The 20,978-nt window shown below is 33.4% G+C and overlaps 1 protein-coding gene across 1 annotated transcript in view; it reads left to right on the forward strand.

Moving 5' to 3' along the window:
- The window catches only part of TRDN (triadin), a 377,023-nt gene that overhangs the window by 267,427 nt on the left and 88,618 nt on the right, over nt 1-20,978 (forward strand). The window contains exon 20 of the mRNA XM_007446048.1: nt 8,980-9,027. Coding sequence (XP_007446110.1) covers nt 8,980-9,027 — 48 coding nt within the window. The remainder of the gene's footprint in view (nt 1-8,979; nt 9,028-20,978) is intronic.

Below are 20,978 nucleotides of genomic sequence, written 5' to 3' on the forward strand. Positions count from 1 at the left end.
GGGCCTCTCACTGTTTTGGCCTCTCCCGTTGCGGAGCACAGGCTCTGGATGCTCAGGCTCAGCGGCCATGGCTCACGGGCCCAGCCGCTCAGCGGCACGTGGGATCCTCCCGGACCGGGACAAGAACCCATGTCCCCTGCATTGGCAGGCGGACTCTCAACCACTGTGCCACCAGGGAAGCCCTCTTCTTATTGACTTTATTCCTAATTTTGGAAATATCATTCTCAGTTTAAAATTACTTTTTTCTAGATTCCCATATCTCTCTCTACTATTTTCTCTCCTCTGTATCTTAGCCAGTCTTCTGGATGTTGGAGTGTTAACACTGCTTCTTATCTCCCACAAAGATGAGGCTTCTGTTTCTACTGTGCTTCCGATAATATGGCCAATGCTGAAGACATTATCATTGCTGAACCAATGGAACCATTCCAGTCCTCACATTATTGGATGTCTCAGTGGCATTTACCACTTTGTCTTTTCTCTAAGCGTCTCTCCTGTTGGGTGAGCATGACAACAGTCTCCTAGTTCTCACCATATTCTCTGAGCTTTATTTCTGACTTCTTTGTGTGTTTTTTCTTTGCTTCCCCTTAATTATTGGTGTTCCCCAGATTCCATCATTAATCCTCTGAACTTCTCATTCTATAGCCTCTCTTCGTGAGATATGCACACTCTCAAGGTTGAAACTCTGCCTTTTATCCTGAAGATCTCCAATTCTATGTCTTCATTTCAGGACTTCTCTGGCAAAGAGCTTTTCCGTGAAAATTTCAGGCTTGTATATTCAAATGTCAAATAAACACCTTTAAATTCAATGTGTCTTAACTTATACTCTTCATTTCCTTTTCCCAGCTTGCTTTTAATTATCATTGGTGAAACCACAATCCACCCTCCACTTCCCTAGAAATCTGAGGGTGATTAATTTTCTCTTTCTAGCCTTCAGGTGATTATTCAAAGGATCTTCAAGTTCTGCTGATTTTGTTTCCTAAATATTTCTTGAGTTTACTTCCTCCTATTCATAACTATGACTTCCATGTTAATTCAAGTCTTCATTATCTTTTTCTTGAACCACTGTAATGATCTAAACACTGTCCTCACATCTTTATTTTTATTTCACTAATATTCATCCTAGCAGAACCCCCTCAACATAAATTATCAAAGTCATAAAACTGAATAAACCACACTTAATTTAAAACTCTATTTTTTCCCCAGTTTTTTATAAAATAAAGTCCAAACTTGTTAAAATGATGTAAGAGTCCTCCAAGATCTGGCTCCTATATCCTTTTCCAGTTTCATCTTCAGATATTTTTTATGCTACAATAATACCATATTGTTTATAATTCCAAATTTACTAGAAGTAAGATTCAAGGAAAATGATAGCCGGAAAGAATGGCCTTGTGAATAGATTGAGTTGTTAGCATTGTCTGAGAAATGATGAGAAGCCTCTCTTTCCTGTCTCTCCACCTGAATATGTATCCAAGATTTAAGACTTTGTCTTCCACAGTCAGTGATTTATTCCATTGTTTCAGTCATTGACATCTCCAGGCAATAACCCTTGGGCAGGTAACATTACATTCTTACATCCTTGGAAATAATAGTTTGTCATGCTAATCCTATAGATGTATATACCAGAAGTAATGTATGTGTCATATGGGTGATATTTCAAACTGCACAGTATTTCCTTACCACTCTCCACTCTTTACCAGAATTCTAACATACCCCAATTCCATGGAAGCCTCACTACCCAGGCAAGCCCCTATAACTAATGGGCATATGTTGAGTGGTGTTAAGGGGAAAGAAAGAATTGAGTCCTCAAGGAAAATTGAGGGAAACATAGTGAAATAAGAGCCTAGAATGAAGCAAGCGATGTCAGCATCACAGCAGATAAGATGCTTCCTTGTCTCTCCCCTTCAATCTACAACGTGTGAAATATTAACAACTCAACAATAAGCCTCTGCCCAACCCATCAGAATGCCAGAGAATTCCACATATCTGTACTTCTAAAGGTGGATGGACTGGAACACATCGAGGAGGTAGAACTGGGGAAACAGTGGAGGCAGTCCCTGCAATCGTGGTCCCCTGGCTGTGGCAGCAAAGCCTGCAGCCCCAGAGAACCCAAAAGCAGCAAGGGAAGCAATACATAGGACTCTAGCCTCCTGAATGTAGTGGTGGCCGTGGCCACAGATAACTGGGACCCAGTTCCTCCAGCCACAGAGCCATCCACGACTCCAGCCCCCTGTTCCCTGCCTGCAGTGGTGAAGCCCACAAATCTGACAATACCTGATATAGAGGCACTTGCAACTCCAACTGCACCCCACCCACCCCTTGGAGCCTGCAAATCAGGAGAGTCCAGATGTGGCAGAAGCACCCAGCATCCTGATGCCCCAGGTGGTGGTGCCAGCAATACCAACAGCAGCAAGGTACCAATTACCCCAAAGGCATAAGCAACAGTAACAAGGGCGCTGGGTGACACCTCTGATAGAGATGGTGGAGGGCAGAAAATGCTGACTCTCAAATAAAACCAGAGGCAGCACAGGTGAGAGAAACCAAAAACTTGTTCTATAGTGCCACCTACTGGAAAACAAAGGAAAGCCATCTAATTTCTAACCTGTAGAATCCTTAGAATTAAAAAAAAAAAAAAGCTTTACCTAAACAAGAATGATATTCGGTACTTCAAATGCACTGGCAGAGGAACAACACATCAAGCACCATGAAGAACCACAGTAACACAGTATCACAAAAAGAAAATGATAATTCTCCAGAAACCAAACTTAAAGTCACAGAATATTGCAATCTAACTGAAGAAACTGAATCAACTACAAAAAAGCTCAGAAAGGCAGTTCAATGAGCTTAGGAATAAAATTAATGAACAGAAGGAATACTTTAAGTAAGTGAAACTCTAAAAAGGAGCCAAACAGAAATTCTGGAGCTGAAGAATTGAATAAATGAGATGAAGAATGCATCAGAAAGCATTGGGAAAGAGAATATGATATGGAAGAGAGAATTAGCAAACTCAAAGATAGAAATCCAAAGAAGATACAAAACATCATAGAAAACCATCAAACCCAAATGGCAGACAGAAACACAAGGAAAAGCGGGCACCCAGAAAACAAAAGATAAAATGGCAGAACTAAGTCCTCCTCTGTAAATAATTACCCTAAATGTCAATGGATTGAATTCACCAGTCAAAAGACACAGAGTGGATGGATGGATTAAAAAACAAGACTTAGCTATATCCTACCTCTGGGAGACTCACCTCAGCTCTAAATATAAACATAGGCTAAAGAAAAGGGATGGAAGATGATACTCCAAGCAAATGACAGTCAAAAAAAGTGAGTATATTCTGTGCTCATGGATTGGAAGAATGAACAATGGTAAAATGTCCATATTATCTCAATCAATTTACAGATTCAGTGCAACCCCAATCAAAATCCCAAGGATGTTTTTCACAGAGATAGAACAAAAAATTCTAAAATGTATATGGAACTACAAAAGATTCTGAATGGCTGAAGCAATCCTAAGAAAAAAGAATAAAGCTGGAGGTATCACATGCACTGGTTTCAAACTATATTACAAAGTTATAGTAATTAAAACAACATGTTATGGGCAGAAAAACAGATATATAGATCAGTGCAATGTAATTGAGAGCCAAGAAATAAACCCACACATATGTGGAAAATTTTACAAAAAAGGAGCAAAGTAACCTGGAGAGCCACATGCAAAAAAATGAAACTAGACCATTACTTCATACCTTCCTCAAAAAAATGAACCCAAAGTGGATTAAAGCCTTGAATTTAAGACCAGAAACCATAAAACTCTTAGAAGAAAATATAGGCAGTATGCTCTTTGACATTAGTCATAGCAGTATCTTTCAGGATGTGTCTCCTCAGGCAAGGGAAACAAAAGAAAAAACAAATAAATGGGACTCATCAAACTAGAAAGCTCCTGAACAGCAAAGGAAACCATCAACAAAATGAAAATGCAACCTGCCCTACCACCGAGTGTGAGAAGATATTTGCAGATCATATATCCACTTAGGGGTTAATATCAAAAAATATAAAGAACTCATACACCTCAACAACAAAAAAACAGAAAACCCGGTTAATAAATGGGCAGAGGAGCTGCATAGAAATTTTACAAAGAAGGCATATAGAAGGCCAACAGATACTTGAAAAGATATTCAACATCACCAATTATTAGGGAAATTAAAATTAAAACCCCAATGAGATATCACCTCATGCCTGTTAGAATGGCTATTATCAAAAAAGCAAGAAATAACAAGTGTTGGTGAGGATGTGGAGAAAGGGGAACCCTCATGCACTGCTGATGGGAATGTAACTTTGTGTAGCCACTATGGAAAACAGTATGAAGATTCCTCAAAAAATTGAAAACTAGTGCTACCCTATGATCCAGTTATCCCACTTCTGGGTATTTATACAAAGAATATGAAAATACCAATTTGAACATGCACCCCTATATTCATCACAGCGTTATTTACAATAGGCAAGATGTGGAAACAACCTAAGTCCCCATCAACAGATGAGTGGATAAAGAAGATGTGGTATACACACCACACACACACACACACACACACACACACACACACACAATGGAATAATAGTCATAAAAAATGAAATCTTGCCATTTATGACAACATCAATGGATCTTGAGAGTATTAGGCTAAGTGAATTAAGTCAGACAAAGACAAGTATCTTATGATTTCACTCATATGTAGAATATAAAAAAAACCCAGAAAACCAGAGTAAATGAACAAACCAAACCAAGCAAAACCCAACATGTAGATACAGAGATCAGAATAGTGGAGGGCTTCCCTGGTGGCGCAGTGCTTGAGAGTCCGCCTGCCGATGCAGGAGACGCGGGTTCGTGCCCCGTTTCGGGAAGATCCCACATGCCGCGGAGCGGCTGGGCCCGTGAGCCATGGCCGCTGAGCCTGCGCGTCCGGAGCCTGTGCTCCGCAAATGGGAGAGGCCACAACAGTGAGAGGCCCGCATAACGCAAGAAAAAAAAAAAAAAAAGTCTAATATTACATTTTACTTTTTTTCCCTTAAAATTGTATGTTTTAATATACTTTCTCCACAGAAAGTGGAGTATATTGACACAACTTCTGACCAGTATAATGTGGCAATGTCTTTCAAAATGAAAAAAAAAAAAAAAAAAAATAGTGGAAAGGGGCAGGGGAGGGTGAAATGAATAAAAGAGATAGTGATGGATAGAAACTAAATTTTTGGTGGCAATCATACTGTAGTGTATATAGAAGTAGAAATATAATCTTGTACATATGGAACTTATATAACGTTATTAATCAATGTTACCTCAATAATATTATAGTAAGATATAAATACTAAAACCAATCATTTTAATTTGAGAAAGCATCTTTTTGGTATCCTTGTAATAAAAGTGAGATTAAAGTTTGGTATAAGCTGGAACTTTGCAGGTAAATTAAACAGCGATAAAGAAATTTAAAAAAAACCCTGGAATTATAGAAAACCAATTTATCCACCTTACAGTTTATCTCAGGGCTATCCATAATCCAGGCATTATTTTATAAGAATGTTAGCTACTTTGCTTCCTTAATATTAGTTGGGGTCACTGAAGGAGTGCAGCACAAATCTACAATTTTTTCTAAAATAAACACCTGCAAATGTAGAACAAATGGAATTTCTTATTTCCAGCATGAAAGGAGGTTTCAGGTACCCTATAGCATAGAAGGAGAATTTGATTAAGGTCTTCCTTTGATTACAGGCAATTAGAAAATCCACTTACTTAGATGAACTGTTTATTCCTAATACTTACTCTCCATAGAATTAGGCTTGATGAATTTTATATCAGAATCAGAAATGAAAGGGTCATTTCACATAAAATGTTTTCTTTTCTGTATAGATAATTGGTATTTTCAGTGACCTTTTCTGAATAAAAAAAAAAAAAACTGGTTTAGGGGACTAGCCTCCTCTACTTAATATAAGTGCAAGGAGTTATTAACTCACCACTGGAAAAGAAAAACTTGGTCTTTGTGTGTAGAAAAACTTGGTCTTTGTGTGTAAGTCACAATCCAATGTTTTCTGAAAGATATTTACTCTTCAGAAGATTAAAACAAAATAATTGAAAAATACATATTTCCTATACAATATTCATAATGAGTTTTCATAATAAAATAATTATGAATAAGGCTATATGCCCAGGGCTCTATTATAATTAAAAATTACCAGTGTTTGATTTTCACATTGATTTGAGAGAGAGCATTCATAGAGGAGACTAATGTACCACACACCTTACTAGCTCCTTAAAGTAATTATAATAAAGTCTAACTCTTTAGTTTGGAATTCAGGGGCTTATGCAATTGACCTCATCTATTTTTAGATTATTTCATATCTCTTCTGTGGGAACCCTCTGCTCCAGCTACACTTGTTCACTTCCTCTAGGCACACACAAGGCTTTCCTGCTTCTTTGCCTTTTGCATGTTTCATTGGCTACACCTAATATCTCTTCTCTTTCAGGAAATATACTAATACCAAAACTGATCTAACTCAGAATATTTATTATCAAATCTCATTTTTCAGTTAATACACTTAATCACCAAGCAAGTATATATCGATCACTTGCTAGGTCCGAAACAATGCTAGATGCTGTAAGAAATATAAGCAATCATCTCTGAATATCCCATGGGCCAAAGGAAAAATGACAGTGGAATTTTGGAAATATGTTGAATTAATCTATGATGAAAATATCACACTGAAACTGGAGATGCTACTAAACAGTGTTTACCTGAAATTTATACTCATTAAAAATATTCATTAGAAAAGAAGAAAGGCTGAAAAGCAAACATTTAAGAAGAAAATAATTTTTAATTTATGTTAAAATTTTCATGAAACCCAAAGAAAGTAGAAGAAAGAGAAATAAAAAATGTAAATGCAGAAGCTAAAGAAATAGAAATTAAATAGTACAATAGAAAAAGCAATAAATCCAAATTAGATTCTCTATAAAAACTGAAAAAACTAATAGACCCTTATGTAAACTTATTAAGAAAAAAAGAGAAGACACAAGACATTAATATCAGAAAATTAAAAGGAGTCATCATTACAGATTCTACAGATAATTAAAAAATAGAAATATTTCCGAGTGAGTTTGAAAATTTTAATACAACTGATATTTTGAATCTTTAATTTTTCACCAAGGAAAAGTCTAGCCAGGTGGCTCCACCGGTGAATGTTTTTCAGACATTTAAGGAAAAATTAATGCCAATCTTGTACCAAACCTTCCAGGAACAGAAAAAGAGGAAACATTTTATGGAGCTCATTTTATGGAGCTAGAATAACCTTGATACAAAAACCTAGCAAGGAACAAAAAAGAAAGGAAACATACAGGTTAACTTCTCTTGTGAACATAAGGGCACAGATCTAAACAAAATATTAGCAGATCTAGTCTGATATTATATGAGAAAGACAAAATGGAACCAAGTTGGTTTTATTTCTAGACTGCAATTTCAAAATTCAATGTAATTAATCAGAATAATAGAATAAAGGGAAATTATACTTATCATAGAAGATGCATTTGATATATTTCATATTATAGTAGAAAGAAACTTCCCTATTCTGATAAGATATATACAAAAACCATTAGCAAATATTATACTCAATGGAGAAAAATGGAAAGATTTCTCCCTGAGAATTGGAACAAGACAAGGATGTCTGCTATCAGCACTTCTATTATGCATTGTACTGGATATTCTAACCAGTGCAATAAGGTGAGAAATAGAATTAATCAGTACAAGAATAAAAAAGTAAAAAATAAAACTATTCACAGGTGAAATTATCTGCTTGAAAAATTCAAAAGAATATACAGTTGAACTATTACAACTGAGTGAATTTAGCAAGTTTTATATAAAAAGTCATTTTTTCCCTTACTCTGTCTCTAGTTCATGTCATTAACTTTTTGAAAAGATCATGAACTCTGTAGACACTTGATTTATATAATTGTTTCTTCAGAATATTATTTAATATGTTCTCTATATCATATATTTGATTAACCTGAAAGCTTAATCTTTGGCTTAACTTGATTCCAGTTGGCTGCTTTGGCAAGAATACTTCAGAGGTGATACAGTTGTACATCACACTGCATGTCATGAGGAAGCACAGAATGTCTGGATGTCCTATTGTGAATGAGTGGCTTTAAGTTTCTCAGTGGGTTAAGTTGGTGACAATCACATTTCTTCATTTCCAAGTTGCAGTTTTCCCCATGCAACTCTTGGGGGTGATACCTGGGTATGACGGCAATATCCAGTTCCCCATTCATCCTTCACCTAATAGTTGCTAATATCCTCTGAAGATCCTTACTTGAATCAGGTTTTTCAGTACACTGATTTTGTATGAATCATTTCTATTTTTTGGATCTATAACAAGGTAAGCAGATAATACTCCACCGAGAGTAGTAAAATCTCAGTAGTTCATGGGAAGCAGCACCTAAGTGATAATTCTTATTTCTTTTTTGGTTACTTGTGATTTGGAATGACTTCATTTAATATTTAAGCAACTCTCAAGCATGACTACACTGTCCTTTGAGTTGATTAAGCAACATTAAGCTTGAATTTAAGGAGCATCTAGTTGACATTTTCAAGACGCTAAGTGGCTCCAGCAATTACCTGGAATGTAAGTCGATTAATCATAATCCTGTCAAGCGGAATTCTTCATAGAGCTTGTTTATCAAAGCAGAGTATAGAAGAATAAGATAGAAAACAGTGTGCAACGACTAGTAAGAAGAGGGCAAGGGATTCTTTTTTTCTCTAATTCTTTAAGAGTAGATTTATAATAGTAGGTTTCAGTTGGATTTTAGAGAAGTGAGAAATATTGAAAAAGCTTTAAAATAGGTTGTTTAGAAGAAAATTTTGGCATTGAATGAGTTACAAAATGCCTTTTCGAGCAGAAGCAGCATTTACATCTGGAATTTTATTTAAACCTTATCTCTGCTTTGCAGCTGTACCTGGAAAGAAGGAAGAGAAAACAACCAAGACAGTGGAGCAAGGTAAAAAAAAATGAAGGAGGTTGACATTATCTTTAGAAAGACAACAACATGAGGAGGAAAGCACTGGATTCAGACAGGCGGACGACAATAACCTTTAAATCGATTGCTCTCTTTCACTGTCCTTGCGTGTTTTTCTGTGCCAGGGAGAATGTGAGGTGGCAATCTGGGTTTTTGTTCTTTTGTATAACTAAACTCTGAGTGTAAGTTCAGAACAGGAAAGCTCCACAGACTGCTTAATTACATCAAGAGAAATGCTGAAGATTGTTGGGAATAAGGAAATCTTCCAGGGCAATTGGTAGTCATTTATTTCTGTTTGATTTGTGGTTTTAACACCACCTGACTGATCATAGTGTAAAGAATAGAGGTGACACAATTCTGTTTATGCAAAAACAATTTCTACTGCTTGAAAAGTAATATGTTAAAACAAAGCAAAAAACCAGCAATACAGGTAAATTACTTGCGTTTATATTACGACTTCAGCAGTTGATTCTCCCAAGAGGTCTAAAATTTCAGTGTTATAAACCATAATGCCATAAATAATGCATTTTCTTTTTTTAATGCAGCTACATAATAAATATATCATTTTAGAATATGCTTGAGAAAAATGCTACAGCAGAGTAGAGTAAAAGCATTTGAAGTGATGTTGGGCCTTCTGTCAGAGCTCACAGTGCTAATAATTTTAATTTTTGTTCCCCCCACTCTTTGGCTTTTAATATATTATAATATTATAATATGTATTATTTATTATAATAGATAGATGAAATTGGAACTAGCAATAATTTTGTCAAGAATGAAATCAAAATCATTTCTCCTCTTAAATTTGAGACAAATTCCTAATATCAGAAATTAGATATTTTTACATATATATATCAAGAAAACCCTTCAAACCTTCACATTTCAGATAAGTAAACTAAGGTTAAAAAATTCATCAAGAATTTATTTCCTTTGGTTTTTCAAAAGAAAAATCACATTAAATCACATTGAATAAGTTTTCAAATTCATTTTGGCTTCTGTGGACTACCTGGACTTTTAGAATTCAATAAAATGTTTCTGTCAACTTCTTTTTGAGGTGTATACTTTAGTCTCTGAAATATAAAGTAGAGCTCTAGGAGCACAGATCCCAATTTCAACTTGTTGACTTAGACAAGGTTCTGAGCCTAAATTTCTTCTCTAAAAAATAGAGTTAATTCTACCTGACCTGCCTGTCTGACAAGATGTGGAGTTCAAACAAGAAAACGTATGTAAAAGGATATGAAAAAATATAAACTCCTAGTTAAGTATATAGTATTTACTTAGGCATTTTTCCTTATAAAATCAGCTTCAATATAAATGAGAATCAAAACACTTTGCTTTCACTAAGCTTCATAGTTTTTCTCCCCTCTAGTATAAAGGCGTTGGTTACTCATCTTACAGCATTTGCAGATTGTTTTTATAGCCACAGCAAATTAAGAGAAGACTGACTAGAATATAAAATGTCCACATTAATAACAGTACCTAACATATAACTGATTAAGCTCAGATTGTTTATGTGTTCTTACCTTCATGTTGGTGTCAGTTTCGTTAATTCTATAATGTTGCCTCAAATAGTTTGGAGACTGGAAATGGCTTTTAGGGATGTGAATTTACTCCTTCAGATTATTTTATAATTCATTCTTTTTAAATCATAAGAAATAAGGTATTTGGATAACTTGCATACTTTTGCGGTGGTATATCTATGACTAATAATTTATATGAAAACATATATTTTGTGATTTTAATAAATCAAGGAATTTATGATAATAAATCAATTACATTCTACAGATTTCATCATAGTATTCTAATATTTATACATAAGATGATGCTTTGACTATTGTGTATTTCTCTTCCTTACATAGTTTTTAGTTATTTTCAGAAGTATAAATAATCTAAAACTAGTTCATAATTCTTTGAAGTACAATTAAATAGTTTATAAAGAGTTATTTTCATTTAAGATTTAACTTATGGACTTGTACTAGGGAAAAACTATGACACTCATAATTCTTAATAGATTTCAAATACACTGTGTGATCTATGTAAAACTGTGTACACTGAACCTCTGAACTTAGTCTGCATTATAGTTGTACTTGGGAAACATCGATTAAGCTAAACTTTACATTATAGAAAATTCATATAGTGAAAGGTGAAATAAATGTTATGTTTATGTAATTTAGTGAATTACACCTTATAACGTTTAAGAATTAGAAATTTAGTTAATCTAACCTCTGCAGAAGTCCAAAGAAGTATCTCTATTTTATCTTTAATTCATGATGGATCATGTGGTTTTTAGTTTTTCTTCTCATAAAGATCTTAAATTGGCTAGACCAGAATTTTGAGTATTAAGAAACTCTTTATAAATTTTCAAACACACACACACACATACACACCCACACACACCACAGACACCATTACCGATTTCTCTTGTTTAGAAAGCAATTACCTAGAAGCATCAGGAGACACAAATATTTTCCACAATGCATGTTGCTCTCCTTATAGTAAGAGCCAAGGAATGCCAAAGATAAAACTTCACAACACGTACTACTGTATGAAGATTTGTCTTTATATATTTGTATATTATATCTAGAAAGAGTACATCACATTTCATTAAGCTTGGTTTATTTATTGTTTGGTATTTAATTTCTCATTTTTAGTGTACTTTTTCCTCAGTATTACTCTTCAAAATTGACCTGTCCCCCTAAATCCAATTTCCCTCTCTCTTTTTCAATCTTGTTTTCTCTCAGAAGAAAATTTTTCATAGTATTTGCTTGTTACTAGCCAGAGGATCAAAGCAGTCACTCTAGGGTAGTGACTTCTTACTGTGGCGGGGAAGGAGACCTGTCAAGACAACTAACTTTAATGATATGAGTTGTAGATTGGAGTCCCAGCATCTCCTTGTTTCTAATATTTTTCCTTCAAAATGATTTCAATCTAACAATGAAAAGGTGAAGAAGATAGTAATGAATCAAATCATTCACATATCATCTTTCTTTTTCTTTCATTCATACCTGTGCCTGATATTACTTAAAGCTTTCTTTAAGAGTTTGTTCTAAGGGCCTGTAACAGTGCTGGCATGTAGGAAGTGTTCAAAAAATACTTGTGGGTTGAATGAAAACATAGAGGAATTGTGGAAGAAAAGAATACTAGGTGATCCAGATATCGATGATCTGTGCCTCTAAATACTGTACAATTAAGATACTTTAGTAAATCAAATGTGATTTCTGATAGCAAAGATTGCCAGATATTTCAGAAACCAGGATAAGTGATTAAATCATCTAACTACTCTCATTTTAAAGTAAAACAAGTAGAGCAAATTAATAATTAAATATGCATTATTCATTAATTATATCATTATTATGATCTTTGTAGGTGGTACTCTTACATAACAAAACAGCATGTGGTGAACCATCATATGGATAAAGACATCGAATAAATTAAATTTAGCAATTGCACCTTCTATATTGTAAATTTTTAAAAATCTTAAAATGAGAGAAAATTTAATAATTGCCCAATTAGGCCAATGTGTGTCTAAATATAGAAACGTAAGGCCTTATCCTCACTTTTCTTGGTTTTACATTATAGAACTGAATTAGATGATCTTCTATTCCTTTGAATCATAAAAAAAAAATTAAGTTCAACAAAGTTTTTAAGTAGTATGTCCCTTATATCAGAATATAAAGGCTCTTCCTGATGTAGGAGAAGGCTGGTCTAGAAAGACTTTTATTTCTAGGATTCTAAGACTCAAATGTTAAGGGAAAACACACTTTATAAACTTGGATATTTCAGTATTCCAAAATTAAACTGAAAATTTCATTACAGAAACATTGGTTATAGTTTTCCATCCTCTTAACAATTAAAAATCACTTCAAAATCCACTTAAGTACAAACATGACAAAAATATTCATGAAAAATGATTAAATAGAATTTGAGTACCTATTAACCGCCAAGAATAACTTTGAACACAATTAGTAATCATTTTATTAAGGGTAAAATTGGAGCATATGGATCATAAATGTATCAAATGCAGTTCATTTCCTGTAATAAAACTTATATTTTGCTTTTAATTAAGAAATCTTTTTAAATTCATAAGTGCCGTAATTTGTGTCCACTTGAAGACTTTCTGTTTTTCTTTGCCTTTGTTGCTATTTTGTAAACAATGGTACCCTACGTAATTGTATTAGTGTTTTAAATTGTCACAACAAGTGAAACCCAACTGATATTACATGGTTTGTGTGTTTGTCATTGTCCTCAGACACTTTTCAGATTCTTCTATTCTTTGTACATGTACTGGTCTATTTAGAATCTGCGATGTGTATTTATTGTAGATTGATCCCATACTTTCAAGTGAATATTAATAATATCTAAGAGTAATGATTTCTCTGAGAGAAACGTATTTATTTAAATAATAAATGTTTATACTTCATGATGTGTCAACACTATAAAAAAAGAGAGAAACAGTTTTACATTTAAGATCAATGTAGTAAAACTGAAGGTGTAGTTGATACATATTGTATTTAATTATTTGCTTAATATGTGACTATAAAATAACCTATTTGCACATGTGGACTAAGTCATGCTGTTGACCCTCAATAAATGTTAAAGTATAATAACAATAGTATTGATTCCTGTGAATTCCAAACTTTTGACAATAGTTTGTGCTCTGGTTGTTTAATATTTACTGAGCGCCCACAACAGACTAGGCGCTGGGAATGGGTGTGAGGAGTATCGAGTGGGCTTTGGAGAGAAGATGGTCTACATACAGAGCTCATGCAACGCTTGTAAAAATGAGTGTACTCTGCTTGCTTACATATTTTATATATTTTCAAGTGAACTTTTTGCAATTTTCCACTATCTCACTTGCTCACATAACACATTTCACTACTACTTCTTACTTTTATTCCATTTAATACTTTTAGAATGTTCTCATAATCATTTGATCTCATGTATGGAAATTTCTTTCTAGTCCCTTCTTTTTCACCATGTTCCTCCCCATTCCTTTCATCACTTTAATAAATAGGCAGGGATAAATCCTACCTATCACAGCTGATTCACAACACACTCAAAAAGTTTGTATTGTTGCATTGCTCTCCTACAGGGTACAACCTCCTGCCATGCAACATTTGGTTCATGTGATTCATTTATTGGTAGGAATGTCATTGAATGCTAAAGAGAATTTCAGCCCGGTAAAGGAGCAATGTGTGCCAGTGAGGTTGGCAAGATTTGGAGGCAATGCTAAAAGATGTGCATTCATGCTGTACCTTTCCCTCAGAAATTAATGGTTCTTGTATTAATGATCCATTTTCTCTAACAAACTAATGTGTAACTTGATCACTCGGATATACTATAGGCAAGTACAAGTCACACAGAAAGATAATTGTAATGCCCACATTCCAGTTTCCGTCATGCATAATTCTGCTTTTCAGTTATCATGAAACTGAACCACTCCTCTGCTTAATGTGACCTCTGTGCCTATCTTTTTCTTTCCTTTTCTTAGAGACTGTGGCCATTTCATGGAGAAGAACAGTAAAACTATAACATTACCCCAGGAACCTCCCCCTGCATTTCATACTGGGGTCACTACTTTTACCACCAGGTTACCTTTTTAACTCTGGAGTCAGAGGAACTGGCTGTCTGAGCTAAATTAAGTTACCTGACGTTGCCAGAACAGACAATGTACATAGGGGTAGTGTGTCACTCCTACTCTGTTTATATTCTACCCCTTCCATGATTCATCAAAGTAATTTCTTAATGGCAATTGTATCCATCTTTTAGGTTCTTAAAAGCAACAAACTTTTTACATCATGCATGTGCTCTTGCTTCATCTATCTTATAATTCTAAAACTCTGTCTTGATGTAATGTCCAACAATCTTTATGTAAACTAATGGAATGCAGTTATAAACCATTTCCTAAAGCCCAAATTGTAAATATGAAGAAAAGTTGTCATATGATTTCTGAATTTAATGACAATGCACTTCAGATAAAGTGTATTTTTGATCATTGTCTACATCTTAATATTAGATTGATGGTTCTTTAAGAAATCCTTAAATCTGTGAAAGACCATTTTCATCCTCTTTAATGAAAACTCTTACAAACCTTATTTTTCCTCATAGAGAATTTTGATCACCAAAACCAGGATTTGGCAAGTAAAAACTATTTTAATTACTCAGTATAGATATTTGAAGATTACAATTTTGTTCTCCAGAGCGAAAAATTGACTTTTGTTTGTTCCTTTGACACTCTACGCTAGATTATATAAAAGACTGCGGAAATGCATTGTAGTGTTTACCATATAACACACCAAGAAAACAACTCCTTGCAAGTTCAAGGACATTAAACTGCTAATTATGTCTCTTTTTTCTATTAATATTTACTTTCACTCCTGCTTTTATTCTGAAACCACATATGGGTTTATTCTCTTTTTTCCCTTAGGGATTTTTAATAGAAAGTATATTATAAGCTGCTCTGTTACAAAGCTAAGTGGCCAGAACAAAGATTGTTTTGGGAGAATTTTTTTATCCCTTTTTTACTGACTTTTTTCTTTCATTTATAAATTGATTTTCTACTAAAGGCCTATTTAGGGGGAAAAAATAGTTGGAATACAATACATACTATCTTGAATAAAATTGCTTAAAATCAATTGCCATGTCATATCCTGGAACAAATTAATGGAGTTTAAGCTACAGTCTCTAAAAATCAAATTGCAGATATTATCTTAAATCATTAGCCCTACATAAAAATGCATTGTTACTTTCTTCTAATTGTAAATTAAAGTACACATTATAGGTCAAATAATTTCAGGAATAAACATGAAAAAATTTTTCATCATTCTACATAAAATTTACTTGCACCTTATTGATTATTATTGCCCCAGTTTTTCATAGAATGATGATGTATTATATGCTAAATAAAAAGCAGTTCTTAAAACCTGAAAATTCAATTCAGATACTCCTTTGGAATTATGAAATGACAAAATATAAGTTAGAAAATTTTTTCATCATTTTGACTTGCAAATTTTGGGTTTTATTTCACTTGATTTTTATATAAGAAAGAGAGATACTAGGTCAGATGACTCATAAAAAGCATCTATAGTCTTGTTAAAAGTCTTGGCAATAAAAATCATGGTAAACAATTCTTAGCTTGGAGTTAGCCCTTGTATTGCTGGTCCTTGAAAAGAAATAACTGATAAAAACTAATAATGATTAGAAATATTAATCTGCTTGAATAATAGAGTACAGTTATCTCAAAATAAAACTTAAGGCTTGGTCTATCTCTTCCAGTAATTTATTCTGTGACATTAGGGTATTTACTTTTTCGTAAATCTCCTTTTGTAAGCCAAGATTATTTTACTAAGCATTCTCTACCGAACTTTCCAGTCCTAATATTGTCTAATTCTCATTTGTAAGAAATGTCTCCCTTGCCTGAGATGTTTCCAACTTTGACCCAAATGCTGAAGAATAAACTTACTTTTCTGATTGCAAGTACAATCTGTACCAAAGTATAAACAGAAATGTCAGATTCAGATTCTAAAATGAAAATATTTCTAAGTATTATATAAATCTACTAAATAGAATTCTAATACTTGAAGTATTTACTTCACTTGAATTTCAATTTTGAATTGAATTGAATTGAATTCAAATAATTGAATTTCAATTCAATTAAATTATACTTAAGTTTCAAAAAGTACATCGCTGGAGCAAAGCATACTATTGAATATCCAATGAAATGACATGAAGGTTCTCTAAATATTAATTTAGCTACAAGGATCACTAATAATGGAACACAGGATGCAGAAATTATGCCCATGACACACATGTACAAAAGAATTTATAAAAAATGAAACAGAAGAAGATATTGTCTCAGGAGACAGGAGAATGTAGATAACACAACTGTGGTTGAATTATGGTTTCAGTTTTGGCGTATTTCCAAACAAAATAACAATGACAGAAAGTATTGTCAGTCAGTTCAGTATATATCATATTCTCTTAAGAGCAAAAGTTTAATTTCATTGATACAATGACTGAAAAAAATGTTTGGACCAAGGATCTTTAAAGACTCCTTATCATTGGAAGGATATAAATTCAAATTCTCTAGCAGGGTACTGCTGGTGTCTTTATCACCATCCCTCACTGTGACTTTCCAGCCTTGGCTCACATATTTCTCCCCCACTTTGTACATCCAATGAGGAAGCCACATGAACTTTCACACTCCATTTTTCCTTATGTTGTTCCTGATGTTGGAGATGTCTTTCCAATTCTTCTTTGATGACAACTTTTATATCCAGTTTCACGATTGATCACAGATGCCAGTACCTCTGTGAGGTCTTTTCTTATTGCATCAGGTAGTTTGTCAGTCCTTCTGCTATGAGCTCAGAGCCCTGTGTATGTGTCTCTATCATTGTACTTAATCTGTCTAGGTGGATGCCTTCCAGCATAGACTGAACTCCACGAAACCATCTTTTCTTTTTTTTCTCAGCTCTGAACCCAAAAGAGACATTGAATAAATATTTATTGAATGAATCAAGTTTACCTTTTCAAAATACAAAACAATGTATTCTTCTTCTAACATATTGTTCCCAAGTGAAGAAACTTAAATAGACCTGGGGTTCTTGTTCTGCAGGGGGATCACTTTGTCACACTGCTAAGCACTGTAGGAAGGACAGTTTCTAGTTTGTTAAAATGGCATTAGCTTTTGCTTTTACTCTAACCAAAGCCTTTTTGAGAATCTCAGACCTCAACTTTCTTTTATATGCACATATCCGTCACAAAGTTTAAAGTGCTGTTAAAGATTTCTAAAAAATTTCATTGAAGTCTAATATATTAGTAAATCAAATTAAACAGTGTATATAAAGAATTATATACCACGACCAAGTAGGATTCATTCTAGGTAAGCAAAACTGGTTTAACATTTGAAAATAAATTGATGTAATTCATTACATCAACCAGATAAACAAGAAACAAAATCATCTCAATAGATACAGAAAATCATTTGACAAAATCCAACATCCATGTATGATAAAAACTCTCAGCAAACTAGGAACATAGAGAAACTTCCTCAACTTGATAAAGAACATCTGCAATAAAACCTACTGCTAACATCATACTTAATGATGAGGCACTAGAAAATTTCCCAATAAGATAAAAAACAAGGCAAGGATGTCCCCTCTCAGCACACTTATTCAACATTGTACTGGAAGTACTAGTTAATGAAGTAAGACAAAAAAAAGGAAAGACATACCAGTTGGGAAGAAAGAAATAAAACTGTCTTGAATGATATGATCATCTATTTAGAAAATTCTAAAGAATAAAAATCTCATAGAACTAATCAGTGATTATAGCAAGGTTGCAGGACACAAGGTTAATCTGCAAAAGTCAATTGTTCTCCTGTGTACCAGCAATGAAAAATTGGAATGAACAAAATAAAAAATGCAAGACCATTTACATTAGTGCCCAAAAAAGGAAAGACTTAGAAATAAATCTAAGAATATTCTATGTTCATGGGTAGGCAGACTCAAAATTGTTAAGATGTAAGTTCTTTACAAAGTTATCTATAGATTCAATGCAATCATGATAAAAATTCCAATGGATATTGACAAACATATTGTGAATATCAACAAACTGATCCTAAAGTTTATACGGAAAAATAAAAGGCCCAGAATAGCCAAGACAACATTAAAGGAGAAGAACAAAATCTGAGGACTGACACTCAAGACTTATTATAAAGCTACATTAGTCATCACACTGTGATGTTGGTGAAAGAATCAACAAGTAGATCAATGGAACAAAATGAAGAGCCCAGAAATAGATCCACAAAAATACAGTCAACTGATCTTTGACAAAGGAGCAAAAGCAATTCAATGGAGAAAGGATAGTCTTCTCAGCAAATGGTACTAGGACACTCACAAGCAAAAAGAAAAAAGAAAAGAATCTAGATGCAAATCCTACATCCTTTTCAAAATATTAATTCAAAGTGGATCATAGACCTAAATGTAAAACATAAAACTATAAAACTCCTAGAAGAAAACATGAGAGAAAATCTAGTTTATCTTTGGTTTGGAGATTACTCTTTAGATACAACACCAAAGACACAACCCTTAAATGAAAAGTTGATATGTTGGGCTCTTTTAAAATTAAAAACTTCTGCAAAAGATACTGTCAAGAATATTTAAAGACAAAACACAGAATAAGAGGAAATATTTGTAAAATACATATCTGATAAAGGACTGTTACCCAAAATACACAAAGAACTCTTAAAACTCAACAATAGGAAAATGAACAAATAATTTTAAAAATTGGCAAAAGGTCTGAACAGATACATCACCAAAGAAGATACCTCACCAAAGAAGGAAATAAGCATATGAAAAAATGCTCAACATCATACATCATTAGGAAATTGCAAATTAAAACAATGAGATACCACTACACACCTATTAGAATGGCTAAAATCCAAAACACTGAAACATCAAATGTTAGAGAGGACATGGAGCAACAGGAACTCTCATGCTTTGCTGGAGGGAATGCAAAATGGTACAGCCACTTTGGAAGATTGTTTAGTGGTTTCTTACGAAACTAAATGTACTCTTATCATACAATCCTGCGGTCATGCTCTTTGGTGTTTACCCAAATGAGTTGAAAACTAATGAACACAAATATTCCAGTTTTAATCATGGTTGCTAAACTTGGAACCAACAAATATTTCTTCAATAGGTGAATGGATAAATAAATTCTGGTATGGCCATACAAAAGAATTTTCTCCAGTGTTAAAAAGGCATGAGCTATCAAGCCATGAAAAGATATTGAGGAACATTAAATTCTATTTCTAAGTGGAAGAAGCCAATCTGAAAAGTTTACATATTATATAACTCCAACTACATGACTCTCTGGAAAAGGAAAAACTGTGGAGATAGTAAAAAGTTCAGTGGTAGCCAGGGGTTTGGGGGGAGGGAGGAATGAATAGGTAGTGCACAGGGAATTCTTAGGGCAGTGAAACTATTTTATATACTACTATAATGGTATATGTATGTCATTATACATTTGTCAAAATCCACAGAATGAACAAAACTAAGAATGAACCCTAATGTAAACTGTGGATTTTGGTTGATAATGATGTATCAGTATTGGTTCATCAACTGTAACAGACATACAACATTAATTAGGGATTTGATGATGGAGAAGGTGGGGTGTATTAGGGGAGGACATATGTGGGAACCCTCTGAACTTTCCATTCAATTTACTATAAACCTTAATCTACTCTAAAAATTATTATAGTTCATTAATTTAAAAAATGGTATGGAAATCTTAAAGAATTAATACACTAAGTGAATTTCAAAATACTATGATATTCCATACTATGAATAACAGAAGGATTTATTTCAAAATCCTATTTATTTTTTATTTTATTAATAATTTTTAAGTTAATATTCTTCTTATATTTACTTAGATTTGTTTTCTATATACATCCTCTCATAAAATGTTTCATGCTTGAACACAGACTATAATGATAAATTTCTCAGATCGCACATAAATGTGTTTGTAGAAAAAGACTTCTAATTGAGAAAAGAATTTCAAAAGACAATATAGAATATATACAATATTATGAGTGTCATAGAAAATAGAAGAATATATTACATTTAAAATGAGATGATTTGGGATTTTTACAGAAATTAATTGAAAATTAAGTATATAAATATAGGTGTGTGAGATTATTAAACACTGGAAATTCACCATCCAAAATTTCTTAGGTAAAGAAAGCAAAATGCTGTGTGAAGTTAGGTTGAAATATATATCATTTTTGGTTTTTATCCATGAAAATTGTCAAATACCGGCGATTTCATTTTACTTTGATACCTTAGCCAGGTTGGGACTACAAAATTGGGAAATAACTAACCATGAAAGACAATTATATGATTATTAGGCCTTTGTGTAAAGATTTTTTTTTTTTT

This window comes from Lipotes vexillifer, unplaced genomic scaffold (genome assembly GCF_000442215.2).
Source record: "Lipotes vexillifer unplaced genomic scaffold, Lipotes_vexillifer_v1.1 scaffold368, whole genome shotgun sequence".
Taxonomy (NCBI): domain Eukaryota; kingdom Metazoa; phylum Chordata; class Mammalia; order Artiodactyla; family Lipotidae; genus Lipotes; species Lipotes vexillifer.